The 26,811-nt window shown below is 53.1% G+C and overlaps 10 protein-coding genes across 10 annotated transcripts; 7 read left to right on the top strand and 3 right to left on the bottom strand.

The window, feature by feature from the left end:
• Positions 1-1,009: 1,009 nt before the first annotated feature.
• On the top strand, positions 1,010-2,927 carry ACRALDRAFT_2110862 (uncharacterized protein; the record flags this gene model as incomplete). The annotated part of the gene is made up of 6 exons (XM_071023499.1): positions 1,010-1,230; positions 1,309-2,000; positions 2,106-2,340; positions 2,405-2,459; positions 2,536-2,633; positions 2,711-2,927. The coding sequence occupies 6 exons, from the start codon at positions 1,010-1,012 to the stop codon at positions 2,925-2,927; spliced, it is 1,518 nt and encodes a 505-aa protein (XP_070872201.1).
• Positions 2,928-3,243: 316 nt separating this feature from the next.
• ACRALDRAFT_1072277 (uncharacterized protein) lies at positions 3,244-5,179 on the top strand (the record flags this gene model as incomplete). The annotated part of the gene is made up of 2 exons (XM_071017955.1): positions 3,244-3,781; positions 3,876-5,179. The coding sequence occupies 2 exons, from the start codon at positions 3,244-3,246 to the stop codon at positions 5,177-5,179; spliced, it is 1,842 nt and encodes a 613-aa protein (XP_070872200.1).
• Positions 5,180-5,315: 136 nt separating this feature from the next.
• On the bottom strand, positions 5,316-9,131 carry ACRALDRAFT_1072278 (uncharacterized protein; the record flags this gene model as incomplete). The annotated part of the gene is made up of 2 exons (XM_071017956.1): positions 5,316-5,445; positions 5,491-9,131. The coding sequence occupies 2 exons, from the start codon at positions 9,129-9,131 to the stop codon at positions 5,316-5,318; spliced, it is 3,771 nt and encodes a 1,256-aa protein (XP_070872199.1).
• A 478-nt stretch (positions 9,132-9,609) lies between these two features.
• Positions 9,610-10,881, top strand: ACRALDRAFT_212738 (uncharacterized protein; the record flags this gene model as incomplete). The annotated part of the gene is made up of 3 exons (XM_071023935.1): positions 9,610-9,712; positions 10,238-10,516; positions 10,664-10,881. Coding segments are annotated over 3 exons (600 nt in total), but the record flags the coding sequence as incomplete, so codon positions are not given.
• Positions 10,882-11,143: 262 nt separating this feature from the next.
• Positions 11,144-12,710, top strand: ACRALDRAFT_2111483 (uncharacterized protein; the record flags this gene model as incomplete). The annotated part of the gene is made up of 2 exons (XM_071023523.1): positions 11,144-12,157; positions 12,279-12,710. 2 exons carry the CDS (start codon positions 11,144-11,146, stop codon positions 12,708-12,710), a joined length of 1,446 nt encoding a protein of 481 aa, XP_070872197.1.
• A 765-nt stretch (positions 12,711-13,475) lies between these two features.
• ACRALDRAFT_1072280 (uncharacterized protein) lies at positions 13,476-15,834 on the bottom strand (the record flags this gene model as incomplete). The annotated part of the gene is made up of 3 exons (XM_071017957.1): positions 13,476-15,019; positions 15,097-15,183; positions 15,246-15,834. The coding sequence occupies 3 exons, from the start codon at positions 15,832-15,834 to the stop codon at positions 13,476-13,478; spliced, it is 2,220 nt and encodes a 739-aa protein (XP_070872196.1).
• A 39-nt stretch (positions 15,835-15,873) lies between these two features.
• On the top strand, positions 15,874-16,733 carry ACRALDRAFT_212741 (uncharacterized protein; the record flags this gene model as incomplete). Its single annotated transcript, XM_071023936.1, has 5 exons — positions 15,874-16,176; positions 16,236-16,320; positions 16,355-16,372; positions 16,434-16,465; positions 16,680-16,733. The coding sequence occupies 5 exons, from the start codon at positions 15,874-15,876 to the stop codon at positions 16,731-16,733; spliced, it is 492 nt and encodes a 163-aa protein (XP_070872195.1).
• A 602-nt stretch (positions 16,734-17,335) lies between these two features.
• On the bottom strand, positions 17,336-17,921 carry ACRALDRAFT_212742 (uncharacterized protein; the record flags this gene model as incomplete). The annotated part of the gene is made up of 5 exons (XM_071023937.1): positions 17,336-17,382; positions 17,467-17,674; positions 17,758-17,791; positions 17,852-17,872; positions 17,905-17,921. 5 exons carry the CDS (start codon positions 17,919-17,921, stop codon positions 17,336-17,338), a joined length of 327 nt encoding a protein of 108 aa, XP_070872194.1.
• A 1,630-nt stretch (positions 17,922-19,551) lies between these two features.
• ACRALDRAFT_1052184 (uncharacterized protein) lies at positions 19,552-23,945 on the top strand (the record flags this gene model as incomplete). The annotated part of the gene is made up of 2 exons (XM_071015720.1): positions 19,552-21,309; positions 21,378-23,945. The coding sequence occupies 2 exons, from the start codon at positions 19,552-19,554 to the stop codon at positions 23,712-23,714; spliced, it is 4,095 nt and encodes a 1,364-aa protein (XP_070872193.1). The 3' UTR covers positions 23,715-23,945.
• A 1,324-nt stretch (positions 23,946-25,269) lies between these two features.
• Positions 25,270-26,477, top strand: ACRALDRAFT_2021589 (uncharacterized protein; the record flags this gene model as incomplete). Its single annotated transcript, XM_071020065.1, has 4 exons — positions 25,270-25,833; positions 25,905-26,091; positions 26,154-26,270; positions 26,335-26,477. The coding sequence occupies 4 exons, from the start codon at positions 25,270-25,272 to the stop codon at positions 26,475-26,477; spliced, it is 1,011 nt and encodes a 336-aa protein (XP_070872192.1).
• Positions 26,478-26,811: the final 334 nt, after the last annotated feature.

Raw genomic sequence — 26,811 nt, 5'->3', positions numbered from 1 at the left:
AGGCCTTCGGTCGGCAACGTATACTAGGAGCGGCTGGTATGTAATTACAGTAACTCGACACAAGTGTCGAGCCAATGTACCTACGTACGCGCACCTATAACGTGGTGTTAGAAGTACACTAGCTCGACAGTTTTGTCTCATCACTGTACCTCGGCCGGCTTCCAACAGCAGTGTTAATTTGCGTCTCACTCACAGCAACCCCAAAGTGTTATGGTCCGTGGTTTGATGTGGCGTGGCATATTCGGCTTTCTCAAATCGCCAGACATCAAACATGTGTATCTTCCGTCACCTGTGTGAATTAGCAGTATTATAAGCGCCCACCTGCCCTTCAGGACAGGGAATGCAAGTCGCATCGGCAGCGGGAGTACGTACCGGTGTGCTGATGTGCTGGGCTAAGACAGCTGTCATACGTGCGGACCACTAAGAAAGCTGCTATGTGCTCCGCAAGTCGTGAGGAATTCCTCGTTCATTCTTGATAAGCGTGATAGGTAAGAGTGACCTCGTTTTCCAGTGGACCCTTTCTAGAACGACCAAGTGGCAAGCTCCATTCCCCGGTCGATAAAAATAAAATCGGCCGTGGACTTTGCTCCCTCGAGTAAAATGAAACGGAATGAAAATCTCAGAGCGCCCTCGAGCCGCATGATTCACTAATGCAGTTACCATCGGGATTATTCGATCATCTCATATACATACACTACCTATTATATGCCTCAACTGCCGGTCCTTGGCGACTGGTCTCGGGACCGCTGTATCAACGCCCAGCAGCATCTCGACGACCTGCTGTACTAGCTTCCTAGAGCAAGTCATACTTCGTATGTTATAGCACTTCACAATAGTCACGATTTCACTCGCCATTTCCGTCGCTTTTTTGCGAAGAATCTCTCTTCAGCCAAGGTATCCGCCCATTATCCGTCCAGTCATTTTGGACTGGCTGGGCGGTTCTCTTACAGGGGAATACGCTTCTTGAGCCGCCGAATCTCGACATCTTAAACGACTACCAACGGCCATGATGCCTACAGCCGATACCTCTGCCTCGGAGAAGGAGAGACTTGACGAGGCGGGACCATTGCGTGGAAATCTCGTCCCGGATACTGAGTCGGGGTCCCCGGGAAACGCGACTCAGAAGTCGGGTCCCACGGAGGCTGCCGTGGAAAAGAAGCTCGTCCGAAAGCTGGATCTGTACATTATCCCCCTTGTTATGTTGCTATATCTTAACAGCTTTATTGATCGGTTAGTATCTTATATACCCCTTATCCGAGGTAGACAGTACCTCCTCCGTTGTTTCTTTTTCGCTCACTGTCTCGTCAGGGTCAATATTGGGAATGCACGGCTCTACAACCTCGAAGAGGACCTCGGTCTTGTCGGCAACCAGTTCCAGGTCGCCGTGTCCATCCTCTTCGTGACGTACGTCTTGTGCGAAATCCCCTCCAATCTGGTCCTGAAGCTATTTCGCCCGCGCCGCTGGATCGCTTTCATTACCGTCTCGTGGGGCATCGTCGCCACCTTGACAGGTCTTGTCGATTCTTATGGCGCATTGCTTGCTTGCCGCCTGCTCCTCGGAGCGTTTGAGGCCGGGCTCTTTCCCGGCCTCACCGTGTACCTCACCTTCTTCTACACAAAGAATGAGCTCGCCCTGCGCGTTGGTTACCTCTTCGTGTCTGCCGCCATTGCCGGTGGCTTGGGCGGCCTGTTGGCATTCGCAATTGGGAACATGGACGGTATCCGAGGTATGAGTGGCTGGAGATGGATCATGATCATCGAGGGCTTACCGACCGTCATCTTGGGCGTCATCACGTATTGGGCACTGCCCGATGACCCGTCGACAGCCTACTTCTTCAACAAGGCGGAGAGAGAAATCATGACCTTGCGCCTGCGCAGGGAGTATGGGAGCACGGCCAGCGCGCAGGAGTTTAGTCGTCGCGACATGATGAAGGCGTTCCGAGACTGGAAGGTGTGGTTGTTTTCCATTGCACAATTCGGCGTTGACACGATGCTGTACGGTGAGTGACTCCAAAGGATAAAAAGGATCGGGCCAGGTCAAAATCCAAGGTTCCGACTATAGTGAATGCCCCCCATTTCGCTGACAAGGAGCGCTGCTGTCCTAGGGTATTCGGCATTCCTCCCTACGATCATTCATGCTTTGGGCGACTGGACGGTGGAGCAAGTTCAGCTGTTGACTGTGCCGTGTTACTTCCTCGGCGCAGCCACATACATGGCAACGGCATTCCTCTCGGATCGTACACAGATGAGAGGGCTCTTCTGTGTCATTTTCGGAACCATCAGTGTCATTGGCTATGCTCTACTCATCTCGCCAGTCCCTCATGGAGTGCATTACCTCGGGTACGGGCCTCATCAAACGCTCCCATGCTGGGGGAACCAGTAAGAATGCTAACCGTCGAAACAGTTGCTTCTTTGTTGCCGCTGGTTTGTATGTCGTTGTTGGCTTGCCGCTCGCTTGGGTATGTTCTACCCTCCCTTTTAACTATCCTCGCACCGTCCTCCGAAAGAGGGAGAGTGCTGATGAGAGATGACCAGCTCCCGAACAATACACCCCGATACGGCAAGCGTACTACTGCCAATGGTATGCAGCTGAGCATGGGAAACTGCGCAGGCATCATGGCTCCCTTTATATAGTAAGTCCATCACTCCAACGGGCAGACCGAACGATCCACCCTAGCCACATGACTAACCGCAACTTCTTCTGGTGTAGCCCGACAATAGACGGGCCTCGCTACATTCGCGGACATGCCACGACCCTGGCTATGGTGGGAATGGGAACGTGCATTTACGGGTTCTTATGGTACTGGCTGAGACGACAGAACCAACGTCGGGATGCCGGATATGTGCCACCTAAGCAGCAGCATTTGTCTGAGGACGAGCTCGCGGAGCTAGGTGATGAGAGTCGCCGGTTCCGGTACATTATTTGATTGTGAAAAGTTTGCATCATATAAATCGATGCAGGATGAATAGAGCAAAGAGAAACTTTTTGCTACAGAGTCCCCTCCTGTTTGGCGCTCAGTCTCCTTGTTCTCTTCGTATTCGTACGATTGTGGTTAGGTACGTACCTAGGTAGCTTGTTGTTTGCGTGTAGGTCACGTGATGATAAGATGCCCGGTCCGCGAACAAGCCCCACCGTTATTCGCCGGTCAGGACGCGTCAAATCGCGACTTTCTTTTTTCTGCCTCTTTCTATTTCCTATTCAACCCCGCACTTCGCTAATCTCATCTCGCTATCACTACCAAAATGAAGGACGACGAGGTCAGCGAGAACGAATGGTCCGACTTTGCACCAGACATCGGATTTTTTTCAAGCCAGAGACTCGTTGCAGCTCCAGCCAGCGCGTCAGGGAAAGCCATGGACGATTCAGAAGACGAGGACAGCGACGATGGCGGCGACGGTGGTAGCGTCGATGACAGCGACGATGACGGCGATAAGGATGACAGCGATGGAGGCGACGATGGTAGCGACGATGGCGACGATGATGCCGATCATGGAGAAATCGCAAGCAACAAGGACGAAAGTCGAATCACCGATAGAGAGGAGAGCTCGGAATCCGACGACGATAGTGACGACGAATCCAAGCATGAAGGAAGAGTTGCAGTCAATGGGAATGGAGGGCTATTGTCCGATGGGACAGCGGAATCAGAATCCGAAGACGAAAAGGTTGAATATCACGCCGATGAAGGACACGCGCCACCTTCAGCTTCAGAGCAGGTCAACGGAGACGAGAGCGACAAGGAATCGGATACCAGTGGCAATGACGCATCTAACGTGGGCAGCGGTAAGTTCTTTTTCCTTCTTCTTCTTTCTTCTTTCTTTCCTCTTTCCCACCATACCAAGCTCGTATGCACTGCTTCTGACATGCGAAACGATAGAAAACTCGGAACACAGCGACTTTCCCACCATGCGACGCAGAATGAGCACGGATAACGATGCACCCATGACACCTCCAACTATGCTTCGTATGGCCGAGAAACGAAAGCTACAAGACGAAGAAGACCAACCCTCCCAGTCTCCGAATCACAAGACGAGACGCATCGTTCACAACGGGGGTTCTGACGGAGCCACTAACGACGTATACCACCTTCCTCCCTCGTCCGGCGAGGAATCGCCTCCTCCGTCCCGTGTACGCAGCACTCCGGGCTCTAGCAAACGAAGGCAGCGGGCAAAAACGACATTTGCCGAGTCTCAGTCGGCGAGGAAGGGGAAGGAGCCCGAAAAGCCTCCCTCGACGAGTCGCTTTTCGGGACGATTTTTCTCATCACAGCCCTCGTCATCAAAACGTCTCTCAGCATCGCAGCCGTCAATGCCACTACCGTCAATGTCGCAGCCGCTAATGCCGCAGTCGCCGTCCTTGAAGGCCTCCTCGGAGACGACACCGCCGAAGGCGTCGTCCTCGAGTGCGTCGTCGTCCAAGGCGTCATCCTCGAATGCGTTGTCATCCAAGGCGTCATCCTCGAAGACTCCATCATCGCAGCCGCCTTCAGCGCAGCCGTCATCGCCAAGACCTTCCTCAACACGTGCGGGTGCTTCGGGTTCTCGCACACGAATATTCACAAGGGACGAAATCGAACGCATCACGGTTGCAGTCGAGAAGTACCGCGACGACCATAAGATGACGCAAAAGGAAGTAAATGAGCTCATCCAAAAGCGCATGGGTGTCGGTAGGCCCACGCTGTGCCCGGAAACGAGTCGGCTTTGGGCGCTCATTACCGCCGCATGCCCCGACAAGCCACGCCAGAAGGTTATCGACTTCTGCCGCCTGAGGTTCCATAACTTCAAGGCGCGCGGAGGCCACTGGACCCCCGAGGAAGAGGAACAGCTTTCCAAGTTGGTCGCGCAAGGCGGGACGAAGTGGGCGAAGTGGTCCCAGGTTTTGAACCGACATCCAAAGGACCTACGTGACAGGTACCGCAACTACATCATCTGCGGCGACAACAGAGCGTCTGACCGATGGTCCCACGAGGAGGAGGCGTTGTTGAGGATGCATGTCGGCGAAGCCATGGATGCGATTGAGCTTGCGAAAGCAGCCAAGCCCGATGATCCGTTCTATGACAGACCTGTGGAGCAGTTGATTGATTGGCAGGAAATCAGCAGTCGGTTAAACCGTGCCCGGAGCCGGTTGCAGTGTATGTCAAAGTGGAAGCAGATGTTGGAGAAGCGTTCTTCGTCTACCTGATGTCGGGAGCAGGGATGTATTTAACGGTCGGGCGGGCGTTTAGGGGAAATACCCATCATGTTCTTCATTCACGACTTTGGGAATACCGATTCGAGGTTTTCTACAGAAAATACCTCCGGGTTCTGTTTTAACGCAACTATTTGGTCCTGTCCTGCCAATGGTAAACAATTTCGCCATTCACATGCGACTCTCCTGTGACAGCAGACAGCATGGTGAATACTTCGTATACAAATGCCGTCGCATGGGCGACATTGGCCACAGCGCCTCTATGCGCAACAAGTCATGCCAGAATGAAGAGACAAACTGCTTACTGTTTGCCCGGCCCTTTAGGATCCATATCGCCAGCCCTTATTCCCTTCCTTAATATCCCTAGGAATCGGTGCGACGTTGTGTTGGAGCGTTGAGGCTGCTCCTGCATTGTTTCCCGGGGCGCTTCTTCTCTCAGAAAGGTTCCAACATCGATCAGACTATCTTCCGATACGTGGCAAGGGACACTGCTCGATTGGGCCATCCCCGTCATTCCCTCACCTGGGTTCCGTTTTCTCTGCCCTTGTCCATGGCTCCCCAATCTGGCCGGATTGCTAGGCGACGCAGGCGGCAATGGTGTAGTAGCCGGGGAGAATGACCGCGTGGGTCGGAATGGGTTGTTCTCTTTTTGCCTTTGCCACTCGGCGTCGCTCTGCACAGGATCCATTCGACGTCGCGACGACACGGCTGTATATGTTATATCAACCTTCCGAACGGGGCTCCCCTGTTGTGGACCCCGTATGGGCTGATCGGACAGAGCATGGGATTTGGATTGTACCGTAGCAACTCCAGCTGTCAATCGGGAGACTGTAGCTCCGTCCGATGCGACTGAAAAATCGACGCGAACAGGCCCCGTGTCGATAAACTCGTCCGGAGATAAGAGACCTCGAGATTGAGGGTGTTGCTCGGTACCATGGGAGCTCGAGGGGGGAGGCATAGAGGTAAGCGTACCGTCATGGCAGCTTCTCATCAGACGCGGCGAGCCATGTTGAGTCGCAGCACGACGAGAGGCAGGGGTCGGAGTGCTTCGAGTGGGAATGCGAGAGAGCCGCCGCGGGCTGCCTTTCGAACGGGGTGTTGACAATCTTGCGGAGCCGGGTACTTGGTCCGTCATGTCTGATCCGATCGAAGGCTTGTCAGATAGTGCGCAGGGACCAGTTCGTATCGTCGGGCCAGGTCCATACTCAGGCTCTAGAGGAATTTCGCCTTTGGACTCGTCATCGGAAACCAAGGGATTCGAACGGGGACATCGCGATAGATCGGTGGGCGTCGTGTCTGCCCTCGATCCGGGATCGAGCCGAGTAGGGGTGCTTGCCCTTGTCATCGATGCGACAGTACCTGGTCGGGACTCCTGCGTAACACTAATATTGGCCTGACCTGCTCCGCTCACATTGACCATGCTGAACATTGCCTCCAGCGCGGGAAACTGGTCGATCTGCCTATGCAAATCTCGGATGATCATCGACGACGGCACCTCCTCCCCATGTCGAACGTGACGAGCAAACTGACCGGAGGCAACTGCGCCCGTTCGGACTGCCAGAGGGAAGAAATCAGTAATCAAAGCCTGTCTCTGAGGAGAAGATGTTTTGCCGGATCCAGAGAGGCGGCAAGACGCGGGCAAGTCGCCATGTAACACCTGTAACTGGTCTGGCGGCTGGGAACAGGGAGTCTGTCTAGACTGGGACCCGGAAGTCAATGGAGAGGCAACAAAATCGTCAAGACGTGACGGGACGCGAAGGGTCGTTGTCAAAATCGAAGACGGTACCGGTTCAGCGGCTATAGCATCTCCATCCGGTCCAGGAAGACTAAGATGGCCCTGCGTCATGAAAGGATCAGATAGTCTGGTTCTAGAAGACGAGGCAGTGAAGGGATCCTGGGAATGCGTCCAGTCGCACTCCTCGATATGAGAGGATTCCTGCACCTGTCCCTGTGGTCTGCCTCTGAGAGATTCATGTATGATTCTAGACCATCGTGAAGTCCCTTGTAGCTTGAACGGCATTTCCTGTGCAGTCTCACACAATGCCAATGACGATATTGACAGCTTCAGGGGCGACATTGGTACAAATGCAGGGAGGACCGGCAGGGGTCGACTAGGCGCAGGGGTCAGGGGTAGTGTCCATTCGTTATCATTCTGCTCATCGAGTTCATGGGACTGCTGTTGGCCGGCCATGTCTTCATGTCCTTCGTTTCGCTTTCGTCCTTGCCTTTTGCAGGTCAGTGGTGTAGACACTGGGCCTTGGGCTTGTGCTGTTGGGATCATGTTATCCGAAGCGGGTGGCGTGCCGTGTCCCCCGAACCGGGGCACTTTGGGGGGGGTCCGCGTCGGTGCAGCCGTCCATGGCCGTCTTTCTCTTCCACGACCTATCGAACTTTGCATTGTGGCATCATCATTGACGCCCAAGGTTGCCATTGACGGTGCGATGGGCAGTTTTGCGGCGCCCATTTCGCCCCCGTGTCCATCTGGCTGTGTTCCTGTCAACTGACTTGGCTGAATAGCACCACCCGTGCTGTCCTTGGGACAGGTGAAGGCAGCTGTGGTATTAGGAGGAGAGAGACATGAGCCGCTATCGGGCAATGGGCATGCGTCCTTGCTTGCTTGTCGGATACCGAGACCTACAATGCCCGGAAGAGTGGTTTCCGTCTGCCTGTCTAGAGCGTCAGGATGTCGAATGTCGTTGTTCATGCTGATTGGTGTGCCGAGTTCTGGACTGAGTTGCTTGGGAATGACGCTGAGATTTGAGGACAACTTCGGAGCATTATTGTCAGTTGACTCTGATGATTCGCGTGAATTTGGGACTGGACAAGTCATCGCCGGCGCTCGATATCCCAAAGACGTCGATTTGAGCGGCTCTTTCACAAGTTGACGTGGGATTCCCGGTGGTATCTTGGGTAGGATGATAAACTTCTCGTAATGCTCGGTATGGAGAGCCGTGGTGACGGGAGGGGCCATCTTGCAAGCACGCCCTTCGCGCTCCGCCCAGGCTTTCTCGAGGAAATATAGGCGTGTATACTCCATCGCCGAGAGTCGCGGGGGTGCTAGTTTAAAGGTCCATCTGGGCCCTCGCTCAGAGCCTTCGGGCGCATGTGGTACGGGTGGTGTTTCTTTAGCAGCCGTACAAGTGCCGTGCGATGTGCTCGCGATGATGGGCGGCATTTGGGTGAGAGCAGGGCTTGTGGACGCTGAGGAAGGGGCTGAACCAAAGGGATAGTTTCCAAGGTCAGGACTGGAGTAGGGCCCAACTCCCGCCACAGGATTGACTGGATTCGAAATCTGCGTCTTCTTCACCCTCTTTGTGCGTTTGGCGCGTACATCCGTCGCCGTCGGGATAGACCCCTTTGGTTTATTTGTCGAGGTTGACCTACCCCTTCCAGGACAGCACGGATTATTGGGTTGGTCTTCGGATAGGACTTGGGGAAGGGGGAACTGCTCTAAAAGGTCAGCCATGGACAGCAGCCCGTCCCGCTCCATTTGAGATGAGCTCCTCAGTCGTGCCAGAGACTTGACCTTGACCATCATGTTAGAACCCCGAGAAACGGACATTGAAGACGACCTTCTAGCCCTATCCGATGACTGTTCCAGCTCGCCAGTCTCTTCGGGGCCAGTATCGTAGTCATAAACGGTGTCTCTGCTGCGACGTTCTTTGGGAATAACCAAGCCCAGGCGGGCTTGCTGCTGCAGAGAGAGTCCCATTTCACGGGCTAGGGGATGTTGATAGAATTCGGTTTTGGAAACATCGTCTGGATACGCAATGACATCAGGCTCGTCAAAGTCGCCGGCCCAGCAATGCCCGTCTGTTTTAGCACCTGAAATTTCTCTCCCCGGAAAGCCTAGGAGTAGCGGCATCAAGGCGGAGCCTCCAGCCGTTCGGAAAGAGGCCATCTCTTGATCAACTTGTCTCATTGTGAGATCGTTGTCTGTCGCCATTGCGTTCGATCTCCTCTTCGCACTAGAAGAGTTGGTTCTCAGCGGTATCTGAGGAAAGCCGGTGATCATCTCCCAATTCCATCCGGGAAGTCTCGCAATAAAGGTTCCCTCGTGAGGGTACTGGGTCGTGATGCGAACCCAAGATTATCCTAAGAGGAGCAGATCTAGTGCCACAGCCCACTAGCAAGCGTGTATTTTGCTGCCGTTGATTCTGTCGATTCGTTGTGTATGATTAGCTCTCGTAAGGAACCGAGAAGGGGAAAGTGGAAGAGGCAAGAGGTAGACCAGGAAGATAGCTCATCGAAAACTAAGAAGGCACGTAAGGTGGCTGGGCTGGAGATAATGAGTAATGAGTATTATCGAGCACTTATCCACCTATCGAGGTAGGCAACCTTCCAAGGAGCGTTTATCAGTGCTCGGTCAAAGGAGAATACCGGAAGGAACAAGCAACCATGGAGACATGTGTTTATGCCCGCAGGTCATAGCGAGGCTACCGGGTGCCGTCATTACGCTCCGTAATATGAAGGCAGACAAATCGATAAGCCCAATGAGTCAAGGAGACGCTCGTTTAGTGACGCAGCGTGTGGTTCATCAGATCCGATCAGGAATGTGCCCTTTCCCATCACGGTGAAACGCTGAGGCTTCGGATTCTGACTTGCCTCTTTTCACTATATCAAGACACCGCGCTTCGTCCCGAACAGAGTCTATTGGGAATTGCATGTCTGCATATATACTACCATAGCGGTGAAGTAGATAGCGTGGCGACTGTGTATGCCTGGTCGGTAGAGCAAGCTGTGACACCGGTAATGAGAAGGCGTCATTCCGCCGCTTATGCCAACTACTAACTAGGTAGTCGACATCATTAAGAGAATGGCACCTCTCAGAAGCAATCGAACACTCCCATAGTAGAGATATATTGCGAATCTATCGTGAAATTCCAGGTTTAGATGGCAGAATGCTTTCAAGAAGGAACTGGGTAAGAATGAAGTGACGTTGGAAAGGTGTGTCAGCTATCTTGTCATCAGCGCCACTTCAGCCACACGTGGCACAAGAGCCCACCCACCAATAAGACAGGCCCATGTCAAACAGCCTTCCCATTCTTCCAGACGCTTTCCACCTTGTGGTTTTCCAAGTCCATTCGCCGTTCCCGGCTGACGCTCTTTCGGACCAATTATCGCTTCATGACTTGATTGAAGAATCAACGGACCGAAGTCGACTGCCGCAGCTTGGGGTCATGGCGCGGCTTTCGTTGAAACCTTGGCCGATCCTGCGCCCCTTGCAGCGCAGGCGAATGACAGCAGGGTCACATGTTCCTGCGCCATGGCTGGGTATTCGGAGCCCCCGGTTGCGGGCAACCTTCTCCACACAAAGCCCAATGAGAAATGGTACGTTATGTGTCTTTCTTCTTCTTCATCATCGTCTTCTTCTTCTTCTTGGTCTCTTCTGTTCTTCCACCTCTTCTTTCCTTGGGCTCGGGGAAAGTGTCGAAATCCGCACCCTGAGCAGCCTTTTTCCGGTCATGGCGATATTAGCAACACCACGCGTGGGACACGCCCTTGGCATTAGATGTCCCTCGAGGACAGGCGACGCTACTCTTAACGACCACGGCAAAAAGTATCCAATGGACGAACATGCGAGCGCCAGCAATTTACAAAGCAAGGGCAGGCATTGTATACCGTGTCTCGAAAATTTGAAGAGCCTCGATTCTGTTGCACGGGAAAACACCGTCCTTTCCGAAATCTCGGGCTGAGTGGCCATGCCTTACGATATCGAAACTTCCCCGATGCAACATGACACTGTTCTGCGCGGAAGAACGCTCCAGAACCCCCGGAATGATGTGGCCGGGGCCGACGGGCTGGACCATTCAACCCGTTTCGTCCAAGGAGAACTGTTTTATCTCTTCGGTCATGCCTAGTACGCGTGCGCTGACTGATGCAGCCCAACAGTCTAATCCAGAACCCCCCCGGATGGCATGCCCCTGCCAGCAGGAGGAGCCGTCACTCCCAAGAAAGATGTTGGAATCCGCCGCGACGTCCTTCGCCTCGATCCTCGTCCTCGCCGCAGGCTTCGCCATTGCTGGTTATGCCTATCACAAGTCATACAAGCTCATAATATTGAAGAAGATGGCTCATGCCTTCGAGCCTGGCGATCCGGTCCTCGAACTCGCCGCTATTGGAAAAGAAGTACCCATGTCGCCCGCCGACGCCGACAACCGGTGGGTGTTGCGGCCTGAGCAGAAACGTATCGACGAAATCATCAGAGGAGAAGAAGTCGGCCATTACCACCTGATCATCGGCGACAAAGGTACCGGCAAGAGCAGCATGCTCATTGAAGCGATGCGCAAGATTGATGGTGATGGGATATCCATGTTCGAGGCGCATGCCGATCTCGAGATAGTCCGCATTCGCCTCGGCAAGGCGCTCGACTTCGAATTCCACGAGGACTACATCGGTGGCTACTTCAGCGAACGGGGACCCAGAGATTCCACGGCACTCTTGGATATCGAGCGGGCCTTGAACAAGCTCGAGAAGGTGGCCATTATAAAGCGCGCGGAACGGAAGAAACCTCTCGTGCTCATCATCAACCAGATGCACCTCATCCGCGACGATGAGGATGGCAAAGATCTGATTGAACTGCTCCAGCAGCGCGCCGAACAGTGGGCAGCCGCTAATCTCGTGACAATGGTGTTCAACAGCGACGATTTCTGGGTGTACGAGAGGCTGAAACAGCTTGCTACTCGCATGGAAGTCCTGCCTATTTTCGACCTGCCAAAGAAACAGGCCATCACAGCCTTGCAGAAGTACAGGTTAAAGTATTTCAAGGAGCAGCTTACCCACGGCCAACTTGAAGAAGTGTATGGCCTCGTCGGCGGTCGACTGTCGTTCCTCAACCGAGTTGCCAAGAGCCAGGATATGCTGGCTACCTGCAGGAGGATATGCGATATCGAAAAGAGATGGTTTCTTAATCAGTGCTGGATACTAGGCGCGGAGATGGACGACGACGTAATGAATCAGCAGAAGTGGGCTGTAAGTTATTTACCAAGAAGATTGGGTCTATTGACTTGCCATCTCCCCCTTCCCTGACCCCTTTTTTGCCCTCGTGACCCCCCGGTATCCAACCGAAAAGGGACTGACAGAACGGCGACAGGCTGCGGCCATGGTTCTCGCTTTAGCTCTGGTCGATAAAGAGGCGTCCATGGAAGCCACGTACGACCCGGACATTGGCCACAGGCTCCCTTCATTCCCGTTGCATATCGCTCAGGAAATCATGACTCGTGCCGACCTCATTCGTGAAATGGACCGCCTCAACCTTTTCTCCATCACTTCAGGCTCAGAAGTCAGAGCGTCGTCCGTGCCAATGCACCATGCTTTTCGGGAGATCTGCGCAGAGCCCGACTTCCGGGAGCACCTTGAGGCGACTATTCTCCGCATCGCTGACATTGAGAGTCTCGGCCGCCAGAGGGAGCTGGTGGCCAAGGACCTCGCGCTTGGAGGGCATTACGAGATCACGAAGCAAGGGAAGGATGGCGTAGCCGTGAAATTGGTTCCAGGCGAGGACCGGGGAATGTATCCTGGGTGATGGAGTTTGTTGTCTTTTCGCGCTTATTATATCGCCTTACCTGGCTCACACGAACCATGACGGCACCCACCGAACATTTCCTAAGCCATTATGATACGTTACCTTGGGAGATAGAGCCGGGTCTATCTTTAATGTCAATCTCTGTACCTATTAAACACAATAGTTAGGTAGTACTATTGTTCAGCTGATAAAAGAAAGGAGAAAAAAGAAAATGGTCATTAATAGGGCACGCGAACATCCTAAATTCATACTGGTTTCGGTGCAACCCATATTCCAGTCGGCTCTGTCGCCTGGGGCCAAGCATTCGGCCAGCACTGGTCAGTGGTCTGCGACGTGACGACCATGTTGTCTTGAGTTGGGGTATATAACGCCAAGAAATGCCAGCATGTTGCAGCTTGAATGTGAAGGGAAGCAAAAAAGCAAAAGAGTAACAAAGGGAAGAAAGAAAACACCGGCACCGAGACATGTTGTCTTGGAGCATATGCTAGCCCGTGGAACTCCTCATAGCCCGTGGCCAATCGTCAAACGCCAGAATGATGATCATGATGTGATATGACGATGCAAAATAGCGAGGAAAACAACACGGGAGGGTATACCCAAACATGACAAGAGGTGCATTGACAGAAACATAACCCAGAAAAAAATTGCACGACCTTGACCGATTGAAACAACGCCAGAGTGACCGAGGAAGCACAGTAGTCCATCGACCTAGCACAGGTATGTAGCCCATCATGGAGCTCGTGCTGTTACGCACCGGTGGCCTGGCTAGGTGCAAAGAAAGTCGGCACCCATCTTCAGGGCGACACTCTGCCAGTCCCACACGGACAGCCACTCTCCTTCTTCCATCAAACGCCATACTTCGTCGAGGAGTTCGAGAACCCTGTCGCAGTTACGGAGTCCGGTATAACCACGGACCTGCCTGATCACCGAGAGGATTCGATTCTGTTGTGCTGGTTCGAAGCAAGCAACTCCCAGGATCTGGCAAGGCACTAGGAGCAGAGTGAGTGCGGGGTCCGATGGTTTGAATCCTTCCATCAATGTTAACGACTCTTCCACGGCGGCTGTGATTCGAGCATCATGATGCGGCGGCCGTCGGATAGGAGCGGACAAAGGTGGCGGCTTCTGCTGGGACGTTGGCTCATCTACGCGGCAAGGAGTCTGATCCGATTCGTGCATCGAGCTCGTTCTTGACGGATTTCGAGACCCCGGGGGACTATGCTGTTGAAACACCATCGATGAACTAGACGCAGTCGCTGGCCCTAAGCTGGGTGATGAAGAGGAGCTCGAGGCGGTCAGTGGTCGAGACGATTGCCATGCGCGACGTAATTCGCTGGGGGAAAATGGCATGTTAGCTGTGACGAGGTTCGAAGGCATCCGGGGCAATTGCCCAGGCGTGGTTGGTGGGTAGATTGCCCGAAATAGATGTAGGAACATCATGTGTTTGTAGATGAGTCCGACCCGGTGCCGACTGTCCCCTGCGGGCCACGACGGCGACCATTGCTCGATGGCCTCTTGTATTTCTTGTGCCTGCCAGAGAATATGGTAGTCGACACGTGTTTCCGAGCCATGGTAGATATTCCTCCGGATCGTGTCTTTGATAGTTGCAATGTTGCTGAGGTGCCGAAACAGCCCGTCGGCGACGCCCAAGAGCCGTGGCGACTCGATGACGGCATGCGGTGCCCAGTCGTGATCGCTAAGACGTGGGCAGTCCATTCCCGGATGCCAGAGAAGTTCGTCGGCATAGATATGGTACTGGAAGAACTCGGTAATAAATGCGAGAAAAGTTGGGTCTTCTGGCGGGGTTTGCTGAATGAGCCTTTGGTAGCCACGGAGATGCACGCGATGCTCGCCATGCGGGTTGCCCTCAATGAGAGTGCCGACAAGCAGGCAGAGAATCTGGGCATACCGGGCACAGAGGATGGTCCCGTGGTCCACTTCCTTCTCGTCCCCCGAGCGTCGAATATCGGCGTGGAACGACTCCAGCGCCTCCTTGTGGTGGTATTCCGACCTCTCCTGCAACGCTTCTCGACTAGTGGTCGGGTTCTGTCGCAATAGCTTAATGCCGTACGGAGTTTCGTAGTCGATGTGCTTACTGCTCATGGCGAGAATGGAGTGCATCACACCCTGGTGCTTGTTGGCTAGGGGCAGGATAATGTCTTTGAAGGCGTTTCTCGCCTCGCCTTCAACCGTGAGTATGTTGCTCAGGCTGACATAGTAATGCCTCCAGAATACCCTGTCCTCCACGGTGACAACCCCGTGAAACAGAGGCTGCATGTTGAAAACCAGAGTATCTTCGGTTCCTTGATAATCTGGCCTGTTCGTTAGATGGCAACTCCCAAAGATCGGGGGTTTCTATTTTTCATTTTCTGATGCACGGAATTCGTACCATCGTTGGCCTTCTCCTTTCCGCTCCTCCAAAGCTTCTTCTCGTGATAGCCTTCGCAAAGCACAGCGTTCTTCTCGCAATTCATGCCTGTTATTCCCAATGTCAGAGATGTCCCGAAAGGCTGTTTGGTGCGAATGGGCGTTGCTCACATCGAGGCTTCGCCTCATCACACTTCTTCTTCCGCTTCCTGCAAGTAATGCACCCCGTCTTCGACCGTCCCTTGGTGACCTTGCCTGCAATGACTGCGGACGTCGGTGGGTGTTTGCGGGGCCGGCCCCTCGGTCGTTTTGGCTTTGATTGGTTCGGGGATGGACCATGTGTATCGTCGTGAAGGGATGGGGTTTCCTTCACATCGTTTAGTTTGAAGTCATCGTCCGACAGTTCCAGCTTCGGTACCGCTAAAGCGTCGTCAGAACCCTGGTCCCACGGTATATCGGTGTCCATTCCCCCTCCTTCCCCGTCTTCCCTCTGCTCACTGTTGCCGGAATCTATGTGCGAGGAGAGGGGAGGAGCAGTCGGGTTAATGGACGGCGACTCGAGCGAAGGGATTTCTATACAGTTGCTGATGGGGGAGAGCTGCCCCGTGGGTAATTGCGAAGCGGCCGCTGTGTCGTTGCATGTCGCATATCCTGATGAGGACGACCCGGCGCGGGAAACTTCATGGTAGAAGCTTGAAGACGACCCGCGATTGTCGAACTCTCTTTCGGCAGCTGATATGGGATTCGACGAAATCACCATGTTTGTTGTTCTTTTCTCTTTTTGGCAAAATATAATATCATGCCACCGGGTTCCGACGAGGCAGAGGAATTCGCCAAGGTTAAGGAGGTCGTCGGTCGAGCAGGCGAGGTTGGACGGAGAGGAGATATGTTCGAGGATGTGTTTGCGTCGTCTGCCTGGTCGCTTGTGCTGTTAATAGATGCGTCGACGCAAGTCACGAGTTGGGTGATAGCTAAGGGCAAGTCAGTTGTAGAGAGGAAGAAGCAAAGGCCGGGTCAATCGAGCCCAGCAACGGGCCGTCGAGGGAAGAGACGAACCGATCGCTGCGAGAAGAGGAAGTGGAAGGGAATGCAGCAGGTCCGGGTGGAGATCGTCTTATGGTAGAAAGACATTATGGAGAGGGGGGAACACTGATGCGCTAGGAAACCGGGACACGGGATGCATCGACGGGGACTGTAGCTGGTAATCATCTGCAGGTGGGAGGTGCCGCACGCCCAGACGAAGCTAGTGCTGTTTGGCTACCGGTAGTCCCTGTCCACAGCTACATTGTGGTACATAGGTACGTTGTACATACATTGTACAGGTAACATTAAGGTACCACCCAACTTGGGTGTCCTTAGTCAAAGTACCATACCTAGTTGCGGATGGTATCGTGATGTTAGGTCTCCCCGGACGAACCACGTACCATAAAGGGAGTTTCGGGGTTATAACAGTTTCATTCACTCTTTTTGTTTGCCTTTGCTTTGCACAATCACTATCATTACATTTTGTATCTATGTACGCAGTGGAAGTGGTAGCCTACCTACAACGTACGTTGTAGGTACCTAGGGGTGGGGGTTGGCATTGCCAAGATACGGCGGTCCTAGCAATTGGTGCCGGGCAAGCCGGTGTTGGACAATGCCGAGGACCTACGGGCCTAACTATGGCCATAGAAAATGTTAGCAGATAACTCCGTAGAGAGTAAAGGATGCACCTATATACGTCGTCCTTACACATTTGACTCCCGGGATTGGACGTGTCTCTCTTACGCGACAACGAAAAGTCAGTAAGAGAAGTACGTGTACAACGTAGAGGAACCTTTATTAGGATCGGAAGAAGTGAGGGGTTGTGGGAGAAAAGTGTGGGCGATGGGTCGGCGACCAATCAGCGCTTATTCCCCTTTAGTTGCCAAGGATAGTTGGTTGGAAGGTGGCATGGAGACGACCTTGGCATACCGCTTATGGTCTTGGCTAGTCTTGGTTGGAAAAAGGATAACTAGCAGTATAGGAAAATAAGTGTGGGATACCCGTGCCATCGACCTTAGCTTTAGTACGTTATGGGTGATGTATCATAGGAAGTGGCTACGACTATCTTAATATTAATATATAACTATTATAATGCCTTCTACGAGCCTAATATGATCTCGACGATCTGTGTCGTCGTCTAGCTTGTGTCCTGTATTGCTGTGACGCCTATAGCTCTGTCCTCCCGGAGTATAAAGAACGATATGCTTTGCGGCAGCTCGGATGAGTATAAGTTTCATTCAAGATTCAATGTACAGCCAGACACAGGGACGATAGTCGTGCACGCCTGGCACCGAGAACGCCGTGCCTAGCTAGAAACAATATATATGATACAAGGCAACGATAAGAGATCCGAAACCGAACGAAACACAAAAGGAAATATAATTAACAATAACCAAGAGGGAGGGGGATTGCTCCGGTCCACCCCAGACCCTACTGACGTCGTCTGATCTTTTAAGGACGGCTTCATCGAGGCCGTTGTCTAGTTCCCGGGCTTGAGTGTATCCAAAGACGACAGCGTTGTGAGAGGGCTGTCCACAAGCACCCGGCTGGCGTTGCTGCTGACAGCCGTGCTTTGCCTTAGAGGCAGTCGGGGAGTTTCTCCCTCGCAAGTAACCAAAGAAGTATCTTCTAGCGGGAAGTGTCTTCTACCTGGGTCCACAGATCGAGCTTGCAGCCACTCGAGGGTACCGGTGCTTGAATGCGGAACAGAGAAGGAGCGATGCCAAGATAGTATATGTTATAGAATTGTAAACATCAGCTGGGTTAGATGTGAACTGGAACGATAATGCAAAGTCTTGACTTTCACGGGAGGAAAAATAGCATTCGTGCTCAGAGTACTAGAGAATATATCGAGAGAGTAACAGGAGTGGCCTAATGCGTCGAGGTCAACGGACGACAGCTGGCGTCTTTTATCAAAAACTAAGAGACGGATGCGGATATAAACTCAACAGTGGTTGCCCAAGGCTGTGGGCTTCGGGAGCGTGAGCAAGGATACAACAATAAGGTCATTGCCAGTAAGAAATGTTTCCAAAAAAGATTGCACAGAACGTTTAAGAGGAGATCTTGGGAGAAGAGCGAATTGGTTCCGAAGTAAGAGGATAAGGGACCAAGGGACAACGCGTACGTTGGCTCGTTCGATGCTCGATGTAAATACTTTTCCTGGATCATGAATAATAGACTTCTCTGCCATCTTGCCTCGTCAACAAAAGAATGCTGTCCAATTAAATGTATGTGACGTATAACCATGTCCGCTTTATCATGTGAGCATGACGAAGGACGATGTCTATTCATTGGCGGTAGCTTTGCCGTCGAGACTCGAGAAGTTCGCGGGGTCTCGATGGCGGTGGAAACATTGATCAAAGTCTAAAGGCCATGGCATGTCCCCATGTTTCAGGCATTTTATTTCGCTTGCGCCTGGTTTCCTTTCTTTTCCGTAGTCCTGGCCTCTAAGAGATGTCCCTTTAGTTAGGTATGTGAGCATCACTTACCGACTCCGATTCCGCATTCCGCTGATTTCCAAGGGACATCTCAAGACTGTCCGGGCCGAGTAATGAATGTCCGAATTTTCGTTCGTTTATAAAGGCCGACTTCTTGAAGAACTTCGAGCGGAGCCCCAGTCTGGAACGGATATTGGAAGCTGACGATGTTGCTCTCATGGTCCCGAGACACTGGAGTTAAACGGCACCACGTCGTTTAGCCCCGCAACGTGCGTGGGGGTGGAGGTGGGATTATATACAGGTGGGAATCATCGAATGAGGGGTAGGTACCTCCCAGGCACCTTACGTCCGGTTGGGACATGTGGGGCTCACTCTAAGCGAGGTCTCACTATACACGTGTGGGTTTGATTACGAAGTACTGTAGGAACCCAGGTGGTGGGAAGCGAGGCACAGCGTTCGTCCCTTTTTATACCAATGTGGGTAAGGTTGATGTCGCATTGACAAGGCAGGTTACATCAGAATCCCTTAAAATCTATTCTGTAATAATACTCGATTGACCCTTGCTGTATTAGTCCTGGTGTCCCCGATTCCTTGGTCCCTTTGTTCTGCTCTTCTCGTCTTCCTTTTACTGCCGCTCGATATCTGGCCTTTTAGCCTAGCATCAACCGACCAGCAACCCCCTGGCGACGGCCATGGCACCGGTAAAGACGCAGTGCAGTTTCTTGCCCTCGTACATCATCCAACGCCACTGCGGCTGGAATGCCAGAAAACAGCATTAGTGATTCACGCCTTGCCTTGACCTCATTTCCCGCACTCCTGAACAGAATGTCCCTGTCACTCGTGGTGGTGATATTGGATCTTCAAATTCCCTACGCTCCAGTCACCCCGGTCACCACAGGCGCCCAGTCGCCCAGCCGCTTCAGCTCAACATGGCTTTAACGACAACTCCCGAGAGTGATGCAGGACAAGAGCACAGCTCGCCAACTTGCCAGGGGCTTCAACGTACACCCGACAATATGTCCTCGGTCGGTATTGACATCGACAAGGTTGAACGCACAAGTTCTATCGCCACATCCACAGAACCGAGCGGCGTGAATGACCTATCCAATTATGGTCGCGTCTCCCTGTCCAGGGCGGGCCACATCTCCCTGGACGACGTTGAACCAGTTGACGTCCACATCCGAGGGCTTTCCGTTACTGTCGACACCGCACCGTCCTGGCTCGAGCCTGCGACCTATCCCCAGCTGGCACAACAGAAGTTCCGAACCAAAGCCCAATTCAAAAGATTGTTGGGCGATGTCAGTGCATCCCTCCCTGCCGGCACCCTCACGGCCATTATTGGCGGTAGTGGCTCGGGCAAAACTACCCTGCTCAACACCATGTCTGAACGTATGGTCAGCTCTCGCCTCTCGCAGGACGGGCTCGTCACCTTCAATGGCCACTCTGGGATTCACAGCGTAAGGCACGCCTACGTTCTGCAGCAGGATATTCTGCTCCCAGCTCTGACTGTCCGAGAAACTTTGCAATACTCTGCCGATCTACGACTGCCCCCGTCCACTACGACCGAGGAACGTGCACAAATCGTGGAAGAGGTCATTCTCGAACTCGGACTAAAGGAATGTGCCGACACAAGGATAGGCAACCGCCAGCATCGTGGCTGTTCAGGAGGCGAGAAGCGAAGGGTCAGCATCGCCGTACAGCTCCTTGCCAATCCTTCTGTCTTGTTTCTCGACGAACCCACGACCGGCCTTGACGCGACAAGTGCGTTTCAGCTAGTCAGGACCCTAAAAAGCCTAGCTAGCAAGGGACGGACGATTATTACCACGATCCACCAACCCCGGTCCGAGATATGGGACCTTTTCGACAACCTTATTCTTTTGTCCAGAGGGAGTCCCGTCTACTCGGGCAGAGCCAGCGAATGTGTGGCTTGGTTCGGAGCTTTGGGTTTCCAGCTCCCGCCGTTTGTCAATCCTGCCGAACACTTAATTGATCTAGCTGCTGTCGACAGCCGAACACCCGAGCTTGAAGCGGAAAGCACCGCTCGAGTAGGGAGACTTTGTCATGCGTGGAATGAGGAAAGCAAAAGGCGATTTCTCCCCGTAGAGAAGATCCCAGACTCAACGTCCAGGGAGTCAGCCAGCTCTGAAGCGACTCGCCATGCGACATACAGTCGGCAACTGCGTATGTTAACCCATCGGACTTTCAAGGTTACCTATCGTGACCCTTTGGGTATGCTTGCAGCAATCGTCGAGGCCATCTTGATGGGTCTCGCCACTGGCTACATCTTCTACGACCTGCCCCGAGACGACTCGGGCATACGATCCCGGCAAGGCGCGCTGTACACTGCTGCAGGACTGCAGGGTTATCTCATGCTCATTTTCGAAATATATCGACTCAGCATCGATATGCCCACATTTGACCGAGAACGCACAGAGAACTGCGTTGATGCGATTCCGTTTCTCGTTTCCCGCCGTCTCGCCCGGCTGCTCACCGAAGATTTCCCAGTCCCGTTCCTCTTTTCTGTCATCTTTTACTTCATGGCCGGCTTCGACAGAGATGTCAATCAATTCTTCGTGTTTTTCGCGATTACGCTTCTCAACCACTACATTGCCATGACGTGTGCCATGGCATGCATCACCGCAGTCAGACACTTCCCAGGCGCCAGTCTCATGGCCAACTTGGTGTACACTATGCAGAGCATGGCCTGTGGCATGTTTGTACAGGCGGAAAGCATTCCGGTTTATGTGCGGTGGCTCAAGTACATCACGTATACCGTAAGGCGTCCTCCCTGAATGCGAATCATGCAGTCGGTCTGTCACTAACCCTTCACCGCAAACGGAAGTACTACGCCTTCAGTGCCTACTGCGGGAATGAGTTTGAAGGTGCGTTTTACGACTGCCCCCTCCCGGGCGGGCGAGCCAACCCTGCTTGCAACCAGTACACAGGGGAGTTCGTCATGGAATCGCTCGGGTTTCCGGACAATTGGGTGTGGCGACCCATTCTTGTCCTGGTGGCCTTCGTCTTGTTCTTTTCCATACTGTCGGCGATTGGCCTCCAGTTTATCCCTGTTACGATGACCATCGCACGAGCGAGGAGCTCGGATACCGATTTATCGGCGGGCAAAGAGAAAATAACGGCCAAAGCTATTTCCGAAGTCCGTACAATCGACGTGGGACTGGACGACTTCGCTTTGGACTTGCACAAGCGCTCGCCTCTCGGAAAGAAGTCGCCGGTTAGGAGAATCCTCAACCCTGTCAACACCACCTTCCAAGCAGGCGTCCTCAACATCATCATGGGACCGTCCGGCAGCGGCAAGACGTCGTTGCTTAACGCGATGGCGCTGCGACTTCACGACACCATGGGAACACAGTATAAGCCATCCGGAAAGCTTACGTTCAATGGGGCCGTACCATCCAATTCTGTGATTCGATCCGTTTGCTCCTATGTTTGCCAAGACGACGAGGGGCTCCTTCCCTCGCTCACGGTGCGCGAGACGCTTCGCTTCGCCGCGGGGCTTAGACTACCTTCCTGGATGAGCAGAGACGAGAAGAACAGCCGAGCCGAGGATGTACTCCTTAAGATGGGTCTAAAGGACTGTGCGGACAATCTCGTCGGCAGCGACCTGATCAAGGGAATCTCAGGCGGCGAGAAACGCCGAGTTTCTATCGCTGTACAGCTGTTAAGCGACCCACGCGTCCTATTACTCGACGAGCCGACAAGCGGCTTAGATGCCTTCACCGCCAACTCCATCATGGAAGTGCTTCAGGGTCTCGCAATCGAAGGCAGGACATTGATTCTCACCATCCACCAGGCCCGGTCGGACCTGTTCAAGCATTTTGGCAATGTCCTGCTCCTTGCCCGGGGTGGGATTTCCGCCTACGCAGGACCAGCCAAGGAAATGATGACCTACTTTCACCGCCTGGGGTTCGACTGCCCTCCCCACACGAACCCAGCGGACTTCGCCCTCGACCTTATCATGGTTGACCTGCAACAAGCCGATCGCGAGGCAGCGAGTAGAGAAAGGGTGAAGCGGCTGGTGGACGCCTGGGAAGCGCATGTCAACGGGGCAAAAGCAAGAGGGGAGAGCCGTGCTCCCAGTACTGTCATTGAGCCTCGTTTAACCCCCGTCGAAGAGGCAGATGAAGGGCCACTTGGAATGGGTTTGACGCCAACGGTCGACAAAGGACAACCCAATAGCCCTGACTGTTGCAGTCTCAGCGCCACTGGTCCACGAGGCTGCACATCTTCGGAACACAAGGGTCCCACACCGGAGATGCGCCAGTTACAAAATGGCGTGGTTGTCGCGACACCGGCAGAACTCGGCGCATTGGTGCGCCAGCGGGCGCCTTTCATCAGCACCACGCCCCTTCTCATCCAACGAGCCCTCATCAACTTCCGTCGCCAGCCGCCCCTCCTTCTCGCACGTACAATGCAGGTCGTTGGCCTCGGCGTGGTGTTGACCCTGTTTTTCGCGCCGCTTAAGAACGACCTCATTTCAGTCCAGAACCGGATGGGCTTTGTGCAACAAGTTGGTTCTTTCTACTTCGTTGGCATGCTGCAGAACGTGGCCATATACCCCGCTGAGCGCGATGTCTTCTACCTCGAAGACGACGACGGGGTCTATAGCGTCGAGGCTTTCCTAGCAAGCTACACATTGCTCGAGATCCCGTTCGAGATAATTAGCTGCTTACTCTTTGGAGTTCTGGCCGTCTTGGCCGTCGGCTTCCCACGCACTGCTGAGATGTATTTCGTCAGCGTGTTTTGTTGCTTCGCCATTGTCAGCTGTGGCGAGAGTGTCGGCATTATGTTCAACACTCTTTTTGGCCACACCGGCTTCGCGGTCAACCTCACGAGCATCTTCTTATCGCTTGCACAGACCATGGCAGGCATACTCTCTATCGACATGCCTGAGTTTCTTCAGGCACTCAACTACTTGAGTCCTATTCGCTACGCTGCGAGAGCCCTGGCACCATTCAGCCTTGATGGTGTGACATTCTCATGCACCGCGACACAAAGGCTACCAACAGGAGAGTGCCCAATCCAAACCGGACAAGATGTACTTGACCTTTACCAGTTGAATACGAACGCCAGAGCAAATGTCGGGGCATTAGCAGGTTGCATTGTCGCTTACAGAGTCACCGCGTGGATTCTTTTACGACTAAGACGAGCTAAGATATAAACTTGCGACATAGATATATTATCATGACATTGAATGAAACTCTAGCCCCGACGCCATATGGCTTTGAATACTGGCCACAGTCACAAAACATACCGATATAGCTTCTATAAAAAAGTCGGCGCCCACATTGACGGGTATACCTGTGAAGTAAGAAGGCAGGAGCAAACAAAGGCTCTCCATGTTGTATATACGTGCATGCAAAAGCCACAAGAGGAGCCGAGCATGAGAAGCAAACCGTCATCTCTCAAGCCGCTGGTGCCAGGCCAGCCTTGATCACATACTTACTGGCCGCAGCCGCCTTCTCCGCCAATGCCATCAACGAGGCGCTCTGCAAGATATCAAAGATGGAAATCTCGGTCTGTAGCCGGCCGACAAGCCAATTCCTCAACTCAACGGCCACCAGAGAGTCCACACCATACTTGCTCAGTCCCTGACTGTTATCAATCTCCGAGATTCAATGCATGGACATCTCGGCCAACTTATTGAGGATGGCGTTGGCGACGTGCCCGACAGCCTCATCCATAAATTTGGCCTTGGACAGGAGGTGCTAGAAGGAATCGCTGGCCTTATTCGTCCACCGGTGGCCTTTCTATTCGAACTCGGAGGCGCCGAAGTCTGGCGAGCCGCAACTCTTCGGGCCACACAATGTCGTCGACGTTCTTGAACGGCGCCAGCCCCGTGACGATCTGGCTGTGTCGGCCGGGCTGCTGTCGCACCGGCGTACGGATCGATCGCCGACTCGATGATTCTCAGCACTTCGTCCTCTTCCAACGGCCTATACCCAGTGTTCGCTAGACGCTCTGCGACCCCCTTAGTCTCCGCGACGTATCCGACCGATCTAACCATCCCCAAGTCAATAGACACGGCGGGGAGGCCTTGGGAACGTGCGGAACCGCGCGAAGGCGTCCTGGAACGATCCACCTGCGGCGTAGTTGGCTTGAGGTCAGTTACTCAGGAACCCGGTGGTCGACGAGAACATGACGAAGAAATCAGAAATCGAGGAATGCCCCAAATTGGTAGTCGAGGTTACGGGTGGCCTGGTTCGGCTTGATGACGATCTTGCTGAGATGCTTGCCCGCTTGCATGGTTCGGAAAGCACGCTGTATCTCGGAGATAGGGTATACGGTCACGGGATGGATTAGTTGGAATCATGGTCTCGGCCTCGAGAAACTCGAGACATTCCCTCATCACGCGGTGCATGGTCTTGCCTCGGAAATTGCCCAGTTGAATTAGGTCCACGGCCATGAAGGACATGGCACGACCGAACGGCTCAATCTCTAGCCTGTTATTCGACTGAATGTTGCGCTTGCCGATCTCGACGAAGCGGACGAATATGACCATAAGGTTCCACGACCGTGACATCGGACATAGGTAGATTGGCCCGAGATTTCTAAAGTCCGAATCGGAGTTAGTCGAAACAGACGTAGACTTGATCTATATAGGCAGTCGAGGGGGACACGACACGGTCTCAGTTTCTGTATGCGACCCTGTTCTCACCAAAGGCGTATGTGTTGTTTCTTTCAACCGGTATACACTTATTGGCGGATTTCCATCGATGGCTTCCCAAACACAAAAGGGCGAGGCGTCTGCCAGCCAGAGGGCCAGCGACCTAGTCCGCCTCTACGCTCCCCAGATCGCGGGAAAAGTTATGCTTGTTACAGGTGTCTCACAATCCGGCCTAGGTTCCGCTTTTGTCCAGGCCATAGCGACCTCGCAGCCCTCTCTTATTATTCTCGCAGGACGCAATGTCGCCAAGGTTCAGGCCACGGCAGACGCCCTGACAGCTGAAAGGACTGCTGGATCGCTTACGAAGACGCGCATTCTCCAGCTCGACCTCTCGTCCCTCTCTTCCGTCCGAGCTGCTGCAGGGACGGTCAATGGGTGGGAGGACGTCCCACATATTGACCTTCTCGTGAACAATGCAGGCATCATGGCTACTGACTTTGCCCTCTCGCCGGACGGATATGAGAGTCAGTTTGCGACCAACCATTTGGGTCCGTTCCTCTTTACCAATCTCATTATGGACAAGGTTCTCGCGTCGACAGCGCCTCGCATTGTCATGGTCAGCAGCGACGGTCATCAGCTCTGTCCGATCCGCTTTGCGGACTATAACTTTAGGGTATGTTTACTAGGCAAGGGGTTACTCGGTAGACGCCTGGCCGCTTAAGCTAATGGATTTCTCTCGTCCAGGATGGAGAGACGTACAACAAATGGCGAGCCTATGGACAGTCCAAGACTGCCAACATGCTTATGGCCATTTCCTTGGCCCAAAAGTTGGGTACGAAGCGCAATCTCTTGGCCTTCAGTCTGCACCCGGGAAATATCAGTACGCAAATTGGGGATCACATTAACTGGGAGGCAGATTTTCCTTCATTGCGTAAGTCCTGTCACGCCCCCCCAAATTATACATAGGAGAGATAATTGACGCCTCCCTGATAGTTGAAGTCCATCGTTCCTTGGGGAACGCCCGAGGTTGGATAACGTCGTTCCCTTTTGTTACTCCTGACGAGGGTACAGCGACGCACGTATACGCTTGTTTCGATCCAGCCATTGCAGGTATAGTCTTGACTGGCTTTCCCTGCTTAATGCACCCGGAGCCTCACTAACAACTGCGTATAAGCCAACAACGGCTCCTATCTGGAGGACTGCCAGCTTGTTGATCCGTGGACCGACCGCGTAAAACCTTGGGCCACCAGCCCGAGCGAAGCCGAGAGACTATGGAAATTAAGTGAACAGCTCGTGGGCCAGGAGTTTAATTACTAAAACGAAGAAACGTCATATTTAATCAAAACATTTAATTTAGGGTGGGGATAATCCGGCTAGAGCCGTAGTAACAACGCCTAACTAACGCCAGCCGCCAATACACTTCCTTTAGTATAGTGGGTCTTAGCAAATAGTGATTTATAATATAGTGGGTAAGTATTAATAACGAGTAGTTTCTTAGCCACCTACGCGCGTTACCTACTTATCACTTTTGCTTACTCACTATAACTTCTTAAATCGTATAGCCCCGTGCCGGCGATAGTTTATTTAAATTTCTTCCTTATTAACTTTTAATACTATAATAGTATCCTAGTATAGTTATAATAGGTAACAG

The sequence above is a fragment of the Sodiomyces alcalophilus genome, assembly GCF_042370955.1.
Source record: "Sodiomyces alcalophilus JCM 7366 unplaced genomic scaffold ACRALscaffold_7, whole genome shotgun sequence".
NCBI lineage: Eukaryota > Fungi > Ascomycota > Sordariomycetes > Glomerellales > Plectosphaerellaceae > Sodiomyces > Sodiomyces alcalophilus.
The sequence above is the reverse complement of the archived record's forward strand: the minus strand, read 5'-3'. Positions and strand labels throughout refer to the sequence as shown.